General features: G+C 36.5%; 1 protein-coding gene across 1 annotated transcript; it reads right to left on the reverse strand.

Moving 5' to 3' along the window:
• Positions 1 to 561: 561 nt before the first annotated feature.
• LOC116014308 (protein RTE1-HOMOLOG) lies at positions 562 to 3200 on the reverse strand. The gene is made up of 3 exons (XM_031254335.1): positions 2940 to 3200; positions 1324 to 1603; positions 562 to 1064 (listed from the first exon to the last, which is right to left on the reverse strand). The coding sequence occupies exons 2-3, from the start codon at positions 1579 to 1581 to the stop codon at positions 642 to 644; spliced, it is 681 nt and encodes a 226-aa protein (XP_031110195.1). The 5' UTR covers positions 1582 to 1603; positions 2940 to 3200; the 3' UTR covers positions 562 to 641.
• Between the last annotated feature and the right edge of the window lie 8793 nt (positions 3201 to 11993).

Here is an 11993-nt window from a genome sequence, read left to right on the forward strand (position 1 = left end):
CTGGTGCTCATCTCCCCTTTGTACCTAGAAATTCATGTCAACAGCAAAATGTTATATAAAAGTGTTAGTGCATGGTGAATAGAATATGCCCCAGGCACCATCATCTGATTCCATTATTCTGCCATTTTGAAACCAACAGCTATACGTTCTCCATAAAAGCATTTCCTATGTTATCTTTTTTTCCAGGAAAACAGCACCTTTACTTTGTAGTTTAGTGCAGCCAGCATCTTCAAGAACGAACGGCTCAGAATAATTGTCTGTCATGCAATACAGCGACGGGTTAGCAGAGAATAATAAAAAAACGCAGAAAGGAAATGCTTCGGGAGTTCATGGACGTCCATGTTGCTGATAGTGAGAGTAAGAAAACAATGGGAAGAGAGACGTGACCTGAAATCTCGTCGGAAAATGACAGAGATGTAACAATATTCTGCAAGTTCAAGCAAAGCCTTGTTCTTTTCACATGCAGGTGCAAGAACTCGAATCTTAAGATGTAACAGTTCAAAATGAAGAAACACTGGAAGAGATCATACAAGATTACGTCGCCATCAGAACACAAAGAAGTTGAACAAATCCATATTGTATTTCATATCAGAATCACGGTACATGTTTTACATAGAGAATGAGTAGGAAACAGCGGGCAACTACAAATAGATCATTGTCTTGAAACAGTAGGAACCAATAAGAAACCAGCCAACAAGAACAGCAACGAAGATTGCCCAGTAGGTTAGGAAAGCCCCTCCCCCAAAGGTGAGCCCTAAACCGAACACTAAAAGAAAAGGTAAACAGGTTTGCAAGATGGAGGCTTTGCGAACCCATTGTCCCTTGAGTAAGATGTAAATTGCTAAACTAACAACATTCCACCCCCCGGCCTGGAAGCCCAACCGGTTTAAAGCATTGGCAACGAATGAGTGGCAGTTGCAGGTGAGAAGGTTATAAGATCGGTGCTGGAATTCTTCTGTGCTCTTGTGCAATGCACCATCCCATGTTGTAGCGTCATTTCCAGTTTCACCGTAATTCCGGTCATCTTCCCTTTCATATGGAGCAGGATAGCGAGAAACACGGCACTGCAGGCGAAGATTGGGAAAAGAAAAACAGAAAATAAATGGAGTCAAAAACACATCATGGACAAACAAACCTGTAAACCTCCTAATCAAACAAATTATGGATTATTACAAATTTAAAGCCACCTATTTTATAAAATCCATAGTTGAAAAGGGGAGCAGGGCAATAAGAACTAGACATATTTAAGAACAATTGCCTGGCCCAGGATAAGAATTGCCATACAGTTAAGGAAAATTTCTAATTAGAAACATTAGAACATACCTCATCTTTCCTTATCCTAATGTAGCGAGCTGGTGCTCCAAATGCAAAATTGTCTACGCACACAAAATTTGGCCCTGCAAAATCCAAGATAACCCCATCCTCTCTACATATTCCAATGTGACCAATAATAGGGATAAACCACGACAGGACAGGCAGAGGTGTCCACACAATGCAGCAGGGAAAACGTGCTCTTCTTGGATCTATTTCCACACTTTCTTCAATCATCAGAGTATTTTCAGGATCAGCATTGGGCTCCATTGCTAAAGCAGTAAAAGATAGACTGCAAGAATTGGTTTTGCACAATCAATAAGATTAAATCCCATATGGTGCTGTAATGTTAGACAAAGCTTTGATTGCATTATCCCAAAGCATAGACACAGAGAATAAACAAATCAGCTTTACAGCACTAGAACTCAATTAACAATAGCGCTCCCCAAACCATACCTAAAGGGTTTTCATCATATATCTTAAATATTCCTTTTCCAGTTACACATCTTTGGGCATATGGTCCAAGTTATGGGCAACATGAAATGATAAAAATAATCTGTTTTCATAGGTAAAAGATAACACTAGAATTTATCTTAAAAGCTTTCAATAAATAATACTAGCACCTTAAAACACAACAAACCTTTTTATTCTTTCTGAATTAATAAAGGTCTATTAAGTACTTTTGACAGAATAAATTGCTCGAGCTGTGTGTAAGGAAGGACATTACAGAAGCATTCAATTGGCTTCCAGGAGTGGGTAGGTTGTTAGTACTTGATGCATTCAGCCTTTTGAAGCATCATACGTATTACGTTATATGTTGCTTGAAGAGAGGATAAAATAAAGCCAAACTATGAACCAGTCACATTATATATATACACACATACTTGGATCTGCATTTACACATGCTTCTAAGTTGTAACTACTCTGGAACTTCTGTTTTCCTATCTTATCAAGAGACTTGGCATGTACGTTCACAGAGAATTCTTCCCTCTTTAAATCAATAATAATTTTTCTCCTCACTCTCATCTTCCAAAAGCACATGGCACTCACCCAACTCGAAAAGAAGCTCGACCACAATGTGCTGAGATGTGGTAGTCACCTAATTTTATGATTTAACAATCCCAGCAGATGTCACTACCTAAAGTTCCCAGCTTAGGCCTGAGTAATCTTAAGCCCCTAGAACCCCGGCTCTTCCACTGGAGGAGGTGTTCCCACTTCCCACAATGGTCCCTACTATGTTCATTTTAGGTAGATCACATCTTAACAGTTCATTACCTTGGAGTGTGTAAGGCCTTTCCGCGATCTCCAAGTAAACGAAACAACATAACAATAATAGGAAGCATCAATTAAACCCCAAAGTTTTAATTCTTTTTAGGTTTTCTGTCAAACCCAAAGTTCAGTTGTTCATACCATAGTCGGCTAAATTGATCATTACAATTACTCAGCACCAATATACCAAAAGATCCAATTTAGCAACTACACTAGCAAAGAAAGAATCGATCTTTTCATATTCTTGAAACTTGGGATATCAATACTCATATAATTACAGTCAAATCCAATGAGTAGTATGCCAATTGCTTAATGTGAATCACAGAAATTAGCGGCCGGGGAGCAGTGGGTGGTGTTACCTTTGCCCTGAAGACGAATGGAAACGCAGCCTGTGCTCTTGCAAGCTTTTCTTGGGTGAAGAGAGTTGACGAAATCCCAAAAGATATTCGAACCTGTCCTGTGGTAGCAGTTGTTTGCAGACAAAGAACCCGACGCCGAGCCCAAATTGCAGCCACAAATCGCGGCTTGCTTACTCCCCGGCGCGAGAGATCTTGATTTCTTTCAGCTGATTTGGCCTCGCGCTCGCGATTAAAACTTAAAAGGGAGCCAACTCACGCCAAGCCATGTAAGCGGAAATAATATCAGGCACAGATAAATGGGAAAAATGACATTTTTTTTCATGATTTATGTCTTATAGTACTTTTCTTCTCTGAATTATTTATGCATCCACATTTGTCCCTCTAATCCCTCTACTTATGTTAAAAGTGACAGTTATTCCTTATGTTAAATTGACATTTTTATCCTTAAAAATAACTATTTTACTTATTTTTTCTAACAAATTATTGCTTATATGTGTGGATTATCACGGTTCTGTTTGAACCTAACTGAAAACTGTAGCAATCGAATCGAAATAGTAGGGACAGTTATAGTTACGATTCATAACCGAAAAAATAAAATAAAATAATTGTTGAAACCGAAACTGGAAACTTCCTAAAAGGTTCCCAATCGGATTTATCATTTTCCGGAATCGAACCGCAGTCATATATACTTATATGCGAAATTAGAATAAATGTGAAAATGATCAACACTATTGGTAAATGATAAATCAGTTCGGTTCCAATTTCCATTTTGAACCGCCAGTTCAAAATTTATTTATTTATTTTTGTAAATTCTATTTCTTATTTTTTAAAATAGTCTAAATTTAACAATTTTTTTTTTCGGGTTCTGAATCGTAACCAGAACCGTCCCTACTATTTCGACTCAATTGCTACAGTGTCCGGTTAGGGTTCGAACCGAACCGTGGTCATCCATACATATACGCAATAATTTATTGAAGAAGAAAATAAATGAAATAGTTATTTAAAGAGCAAAAATGTCAATTTAACATAACTGGGAGGAAAAATCGCCACTTTTAACATAACTGGGGGTAAATATGGATACATAAGTAACTCAGGGAAATAAAAATGTTATAAGCACATAACTCAACGAGGAAAAATGTTATTTTTCCCAGATAAACGTTTCTATTATTGTTTTGGACACAATTTCTTTTAATACCGTCTCATGAAGGACGTGCCAAATTTTTTGATATTAGCGTCAATTAATATGGTTTCCAAACTAGCAAAGGGTATATAACCCACCATAACATATATCCTCAAAAATAGGTTTTATATTATCATACATTAACATAGATTGTATATACCTTCAAATATTGATTTTGGACATGTATGTATAACATTTCAAAGTAGAATTTCTCAATCGTATAACTCATCAATTCATAATTCATTTTTATACATTATAATCACTATAATATAGGGTTTACTGTAATAGAAAAACATTTGAACAGAATACAAAATCCTGTCTCAAAACCTCAATCTGGACATAAGAAAAACATGCATAACATCAGGGACTCGTGAGAGCCATGTGACCAGAGCTTTTGGTGGACTCCCTAGCTCTGCCACTAAGCTCTGTGGCCTTACGAACTTGTGTGGCGGAACTAGGGAGTCCACCACATGAGTCTGTGGGCACCAGGCCTCTGTGTGGCGGAGCTGGAAAGCCCGTGACACTAATCTGCGTTATTCTCACGAATCTTGACTCTTGGATCCGTGGCCAGTCCCGTGAGCACAACAATAGACCTACATATGTCGTCTTCTTCAACAAACTTTAGGCTAAAACACAGCCCAAAATCATCATACACAACACAAAAATACATTTCCTTCTCTAAATACCTTATGCATAGGTATACAAAGATTTATAAAGCCAAATATAAACACATTACTGCTATCTTCCAAGCTTTTGGAATCCAAAACAAACTTTAACATTTTTAAGAACAAATATGAAAAATAACATGCAAATGATAGGCAAAAATGTATTTAACAGACATGACTCTTATCTCCAAATGCTACTTCCTCAAACAAGAATCCCCCCTTTAAGCCTAAGTTTGGTCTCCTGATACTCCGTCACCTTAACCCAAACCAAAGCCACAATACACAGACAACACCACATATCAACACACAAGCAACTTAATACAAATAAGCAGATGAATATTGATGAAGTAGTTTTTAGCGGTGAGGTGGAAAGTGTAAACAGAGAATGAATCCTCGAGTGTCGTTCTCTAAGGATGGCAAATTGGAGTCAAGTCAAGTGTGTGGCATTCAAGGAGGTTTGTCATCAAGAGTTGCAAGAATTAACTAAAGAAAAAGAAAGCATAGAATGGTGGTTTTGAACAAAAGGAAACCAAAGGTAAAGCAATCAATTAAAACAAGGAGGTGGATGCCTTCACTAGGTCTTATGCATGTGGTTTCCTAGGGAGGGTGAGGCGTAAGGCTACGCTTAGGCACTTGGGAGGGCCAAGTGAATTTTTCCGTAGCACCAATGGATGATTACAAGATCGTGCTTGAGATGGACTTTCTTCGACAAGCCACAGTCATCCCAATGTTATCGTCTAACACGGTGTGCATTTTGGAGAAAGGGGCTACATGCATAATCCCTGTCACTGAGGGCCCCGTGAAATGGGTGAAGGGAGCATCACATCTATCGGCTATGAAAGTTGTTGAATGAGTCAAGAAGGCTGATTCCTTGAGGTTACCAAAACGAGCACCATTTGTGCTGAAGTCTTCCAACCAAGACAAAGAGAAGGTGCTCACGTTAAAGGAGTTACTCAAGACTGAGGCAACATGGGACCGCGGACATGATTCTTGGAAATTCCAAGATGGTTGGAGGCATATAAGGCGACGAGGGCATCGCCGAATTAGGTGGGGGAGGATGTAACGCGTGGGGCACTTTCCTACAAATTTCCTACACTAGGAGTTGTACATAACTTCCCATAGTTGGTAGAATGATCTAGAATCATATACATAAGTCTAGGAGTAGTAGAGATATATAGAACATTCTAGAATATTATGGAATCCTCAAGTGTGTAAAGAAAGTTATGGAGGATTCTAGAGAATAAATCTTAGCCATAGGATTAAGTAGATCTCCACCGTCCATTGAGGAGGTGGAATAGGTATAAATACCCCTAGTAGGGGCTCATTTGTAAACAATCCAACAAACTATCCAAGTGAGGAATTTAAGAGTGTAATCCAAGAGCGGAAATATTGCAAGTTCCCTACAAAGCTAAGTATTTTCTTTAGCTTCTTGCCTAATTTATTTCCGTAGCCATCTCATCGTTTACTTAGCACCTCTTTTGAGGGTTGAGCGAGGTTGACTTAGCTATTTGAGGGGAAATATAGCTAAGACCGCACGAGACGTTGTTAGGGGAAAACAAGCAATTTAAACCAAAAAGAACGAACAAGGTAATGATAGGTCAAGATTGTTTTGTCTGACCTGATCTAGCCCTTCTGGAAGACGATCAAGCACGAGGGTATTGAAGCAACCCAAGAGGAATAACAATTTTCCTTTCTTGGAAGAAGAGGGAGCTTTAACAATTCTCGAGTGGAAGAAGAGAGAGCTTCCTTCGAGTTGAAACAGAGAAAGCCTATTTATTAATTTTTTTACAAGATAACCGTTGAAAGTTCCTACTTCCTAGTAGCTTCCTATTGTCTCAAACATCTAAATTTTAAAATTTTTAAAATTCAAAATAAAAATAAGCTTGAGTTAATCCATTATTGTGAATATTTGATACTAACTAAGGTAATTGTAGACTAGCATTTTCTAATAATAATAATATGATTTGTGTACAAAATTTGTGTTCATAGAACCAAAATTTCTCAACACAAGACATAAAAATTCATAATATAAGACACAACTATTAATTTGTTTAAGTACAGAATTCATATATACTCTGACACAGAATTTAATAACATAAAATACATACACATGCATCAAGATCCACAGTGTGCTGTAAAGTGTGAACCGTGGTCTATAGTATAAGGATTGGTTCAAACTCATCACAGGCAGCAATAAATCGGATCGGGTCATCCAATGAATCCGGTTTGTGGTGAAACCGGAAAACAACCCGTTTCCAGGTAATGAAATCATGATGGCAGAGTACTGAAATCGCATTATTCATCAGACGAATCTCTTTTCATCATAAGTACAACTGTACAATAATGTTGTTGTACCAAGATTGAACAGTATAGTCGTCATCCTGGAGACGTATGAAAATGAGCAATTGAAATGTACTGTTCATAACTGTACTGTTTTGGTTGCTAATCACGGATCATGTTTGGCAGAATGAGTAAAGAATTATTAAAACAAGAGCCCAAAGACTTTACGAAAGTTTGTCAATCCTTCAAAGTCTAATGAAGAGACGAAGACTCATGTGTTCTATTAATTAGTCTGCTATTGTGCTTAAAAGAAAAAAGTTTAATTGAAATAGAAGTTGTACAAGCATGGTTCGTTAGAAGATTAAAAACTATGAATTCGACATCACTTGTCATAATAGAAAAGTTTAAACGGGCTATTTGAACTCTAATTTTATATCGATATTTTCGCTATATTACTTTCGTACAGAAGCCACCATATAGAAAACCGAGTGAATTATACATCTATAACTTTCATAAACTTATCATGATCAAAATTAAGTATGACATTTCTATTCTAACATAGTAAATCTAGTAATGCTAATTATTATTAAAGTGAATACGTATAGTTCAAAGGTGTATTGAAGCATAAGTGATATTAGATGTTATTTCCTTAGTACACAAAATGCACTAGCTATAGGTACTCAAATCAGTTGTGCTATGTATTTTCATTGAATATACAAAAGTTGATGAGATGGTTGAGAAGACACTTTACGTATCTTTGTTAATGCGCTAGCGGCTAGCGCATCTCGACTTGAAAAGTCTGAATCAGGATCTCTGATATAATATTTGTTAATTGTAATGTCCTTAATTAACTAATATAGTTCTTCTTCCTAACTAAGGTAGGAATGGAGTAATTTTCAAAAAAAAAAAAAAAAAAAAAAANAAAAAAAGGTAGGAATGGAGTAGTCTAAAGTATGCCTATAAATACTCTAAAACTTGTATTAATTTAAAGTCTTTTTCCTTATTGAATGAAACTTTACAGTGTGTTTGGTTCATGGGTTTACACACTATTAATGGGATTTGGTTGACAACTTTTTAAAACACAATTATGAGATTTGTGTTGAGCATGTATAATATATAAGCATAAATGTGAAATCCAACTATCAGCTTAGACTTTTAATTGAGATGAAGCACATGCTTCAATTTAGTATCAGAGTCAACCCCACGCCGAGGGTCATGGGTTTACTTGGAGCCCATTAAAAAAAAATCTTACCTATGTAACTCGTGTGAACTCCATCGTTGATTACTTGGTACATAATCTTCTCTTTAGATTCTAAAAAGATATATATAGTCTTCCAAACAAAGGTATAGGGTTCTTGTAATAATTATCCAAAATTCCCATCACAAAGTTGGTCCAATTAAAGAAAAGGGTAGCATAGAAGAGAAGTATAACTAAATCCAGAAAATTAGATTGGAAAGATATGTTCAATGTTTTGTTACAACTTTCATTATTTCATGCGGCGGCTATGTTTGGGACTCTTGGATAGTTGGATAGATTGGTTCAGCCCTTTTCGTTACATGTGGCATAGCTTGTTAGATGAACCAATCCTGCTTTGATACCCTCAATGATGGGTTCTCCACAATACTTATCATCGATATATATAACCATTGTACTTAAACAAGAATTAACCAACCGGCCTGCCTGATCAGAGCCCCAGGCCAGTTTTTGCAGTTTCTGACAGATCAGAGCCCAAGAGTATTTAGTGAGTGTGGGGCCAATTTGCTGCACAATAATGTAATGGTATTCTTATTTAGTTTCAGTTGTAGATGGAATGAACGAGGAGAATAAGCAGTTGCAGTGGACATATTACTAGTCATCTAGTCTGAATTAAAAGAAATCTTCAAACACACATTTTCTTGATTCTTCATGTATAAGATAAAGCAAATAATGGTAACAAGAATTTATGATTTTGGGGATGTGGATGGGTAACTGGGAAAATGTATACAGGGAATTGAATTGGTATGTAATGCGTAATGTATAAAGGCCAAAACAGCCATTTTCTTCTTCCCACTTTAGCGTGCAAGTTTGTAAGAAAGAAGACAAATTACAATTACCAAAAAGAATGGTTTCTTGGGAGTTCACAAAAGGACACACTAACAGCAGCAAGGAGAGGTAGTGCTGGTGGTGACATGTTAGAGTAACAGCAGCCTCTGCAAAGAAGGGTAATCTCATAAATAAGAACAACTCCAGTCAAATTGATCAGATTATTAACTCCAGTCAGTTAGCATTCCTCAAGGACATTGCTGTTGCACTAGATGCAGCAACTCTAGTCAAATTGACTAGATTATTAACTCCGGTCAGATAGCATTCCTCAAGGACATTGCTGTTTCACGAGATGCAACAACTCTAGCCAAATTGATTAGATTATTAACTCCAGTCAGGTAGCATTCCTCAAGGACATTGTTGTTGCACGAGATACACGATAGGCCCCGTCCCTCACTCTGAGGAGCAAGGGAATAGGAGCATGATCGTTAGGTCGAGGTGACAGTTGTAGTCATACAAAACGTATGAAAAGGGATAGATTGGAGCTCAAGGCCATGTGCCCTCAAGGTGGACCGAAGTCGAGAGCTTAGACAATAACTATAAAATTATAAGTTTGACTTCCAATAAGAGTGATTTGTTATTAATAATCTTTTTGTTTGAGTCAAGTAGTCGACTGTTAACTATAAACAATTTAAGTTGATTTAGGTCATTTATGGGTTGCTGGTCAAAAGGATGAATGTGATATGATGATTCCAATGGATGGATGTAACGCTGAAGCGATCGCTAAAACACAAAACACTCTCTGTTGGTTTGTAATAATGGAATTTGTCTCTTCTTTCTGGTGTCACCGTAGGGTGATAGGGGTCACTGTTTCTCTTTGAAAAGCCTTCAGTTATGTTTTTTGTCTTCTTTTTGCGTTGGTTGGTGTGGGCGGTGGCCGGTGGAGGAGGAGGAGGAGGGGGTGGGGATAGCCATTCCCTCCCACCATTACATAAAATGAAACTTTACTCTTTAGCCAAATTAAAGGCAATCAAAAGATACAACTCTCTTTAGTCGTCTTTATATCACCAACCACATATATATCTTCTGATCTTGGATAAAAGTTGAGCGCTACGGTGGTCCACCACCAGGCCAGGCTTTTTCCGGTGGTGGTGGTGGTGATGTTCTGATCAATACCGACATTTTGCAACCTCAAATGCCCGACATCAGGGATCCAGAATCTGGGTTTCTTTCATCCATACCAATTAACCGCTCTTCTATTCCGACATGGCCACGTGGGGTTTTCCTTCTACCAACTAGCAAGCCGCCATTACCATCTCTGCTCGTTGTCGGACGGCCGGGGACCACGGCCACGACCACCGCCGCCGCCGCTGCACCACAATTATCCCGCTTCCTAGTGCACCAGATTCCTGTATCTTTGGGTGAGCCTCACCTTCTTTAAACCTTTTATCACCCACCATAAAAAATATCCAAAATTTTGTTCCTTCCTATATTCCAATGTACAAACCCTAAAAATTCCACTAATCTTCTTTCCGAGATAAATTGCCAGTCGTGCAAATAGTTAATTTTTGCCCCAATTTGTAAAGCCCAATCACTAATTTAAAGAGTTCAAGAACCCTAACTCTAGTCTGGAAGCCTAGCTCCAAAATATTATGGCGAAACAGTGAAAATCAAACCCTACCCTGACACTGAAGAGCGGACTTTAGATCGACCACTTAAACTAGTCCCACAAGACATCAAATGTTTTCTTGTGCAAGGAGGCATGCATGTCATACAAACCAAGAATATAATTTTTCATCTGTCAGCAACCGTACATGGCAATGCCGCAACATTGAAGACAATGAGGTCAACGTCAACCTCAGTTAAGTATTTCCATTATTAATTTATTCCATCCATAATTTTCAGTTATTTTAATCTTATAATTAAATCATTGATCGGTACGAAACATTAAAAACTGGCAACACTATAGACAAAACGTGACAAAAATAATAATTCATGGTAGATTAGTATAGTAAATAACAGCGTACAGGTAATAATATACAAAACCACTTGGTACTAATTGATTGGTAATAGATAAGGGCAGGTACTATTTTTTTAAAAAAAAAATTCCTAGTCTCTAGGAGGTCTATAAAAATGCATAATTAACTATTTTAATCAGTAGGTTGTTGTAGCCCTCGTTAAGGTGAACAGTATTCTAATGTATTTAATGAGTAATTATGTAATAAAAATATATTTAATTAAATGTAATTTCTATTTTGTTCGTCTATCAAATAACGTACATAGAGAGTGCAGATAGATTTTGCCTTCCCCTTGCAGTTTAAAATAGTAATTTGACAAATAAATAGAAACATTATTAGAGACGGGATATTTTTACATAGGGTATAAGTATTTTCACCAATAAGACTATTTTTGAATTAATTTTGAGAAAATCTAGCCTAAAATTAAAGAAATTAACATTTTAAATCCCCAACCAATAAATAAAGTATTTGAAAGACGGTAAATCACAATAACTCAGTGACATCCTTATCTTGTTCTGCTAAATCTTGCTCATACCCTAAACTATTTAATTTTATTAGACATACATACATAAATATATACACCATAAATTTTTTTTTTTGAGTTCAATACACCATAAATTTATTCTCAAAAGAAAAAAAAAATCAAAAATAGTTAAAATTTATACTTTTAAAGTTTAAATAGTTAAAATATCAATGCATTTTTTTTTCTTCTCAAATTGTGTTTGTTTTTTAGTTTTCTTTTGAGAATAAATTTATGGTGTATAAAAAGAAATTTATTCTCAAAAGAAAACTAAAAAACAAACACAATTTGAGAAGAAAAAAAAATGCATTGATATTTTAACTATTTAAACTTTAAAAGTATAAATTTTAACTATATAGAGTGCCGAA

This window comes from Ipomoea triloba, chromosome 3 (assembly GCF_003576645.1).
Source record: "Ipomoea triloba cultivar NCNSP0323 chromosome 3, ASM357664v1".
NCBI classification, from domain to species: Eukaryota; Viridiplantae; Streptophyta; class Magnoliopsida; order Solanales; family Convolvulaceae; genus Ipomoea; species Ipomoea triloba.

What these genes read in the sequence shown, in the direction of transcription:
- LOC116014308 (XM_031254335.1), bottom strand. Translation starts at nt 1,581, where the DNA reads ATGGAGCCCAATGCTGATCCTGAAAATACTCTGATGATTGAAGAAAGT. An exon ending in TTAGGATAAGGAAAGATGAG is followed by an intron (nt 1,065 to 1,323) that starts GTATGTTCTAAT and finishes CTTCGCCTGCAG; the next exon opens with TGCCGTGTTTCTCGCTATCC.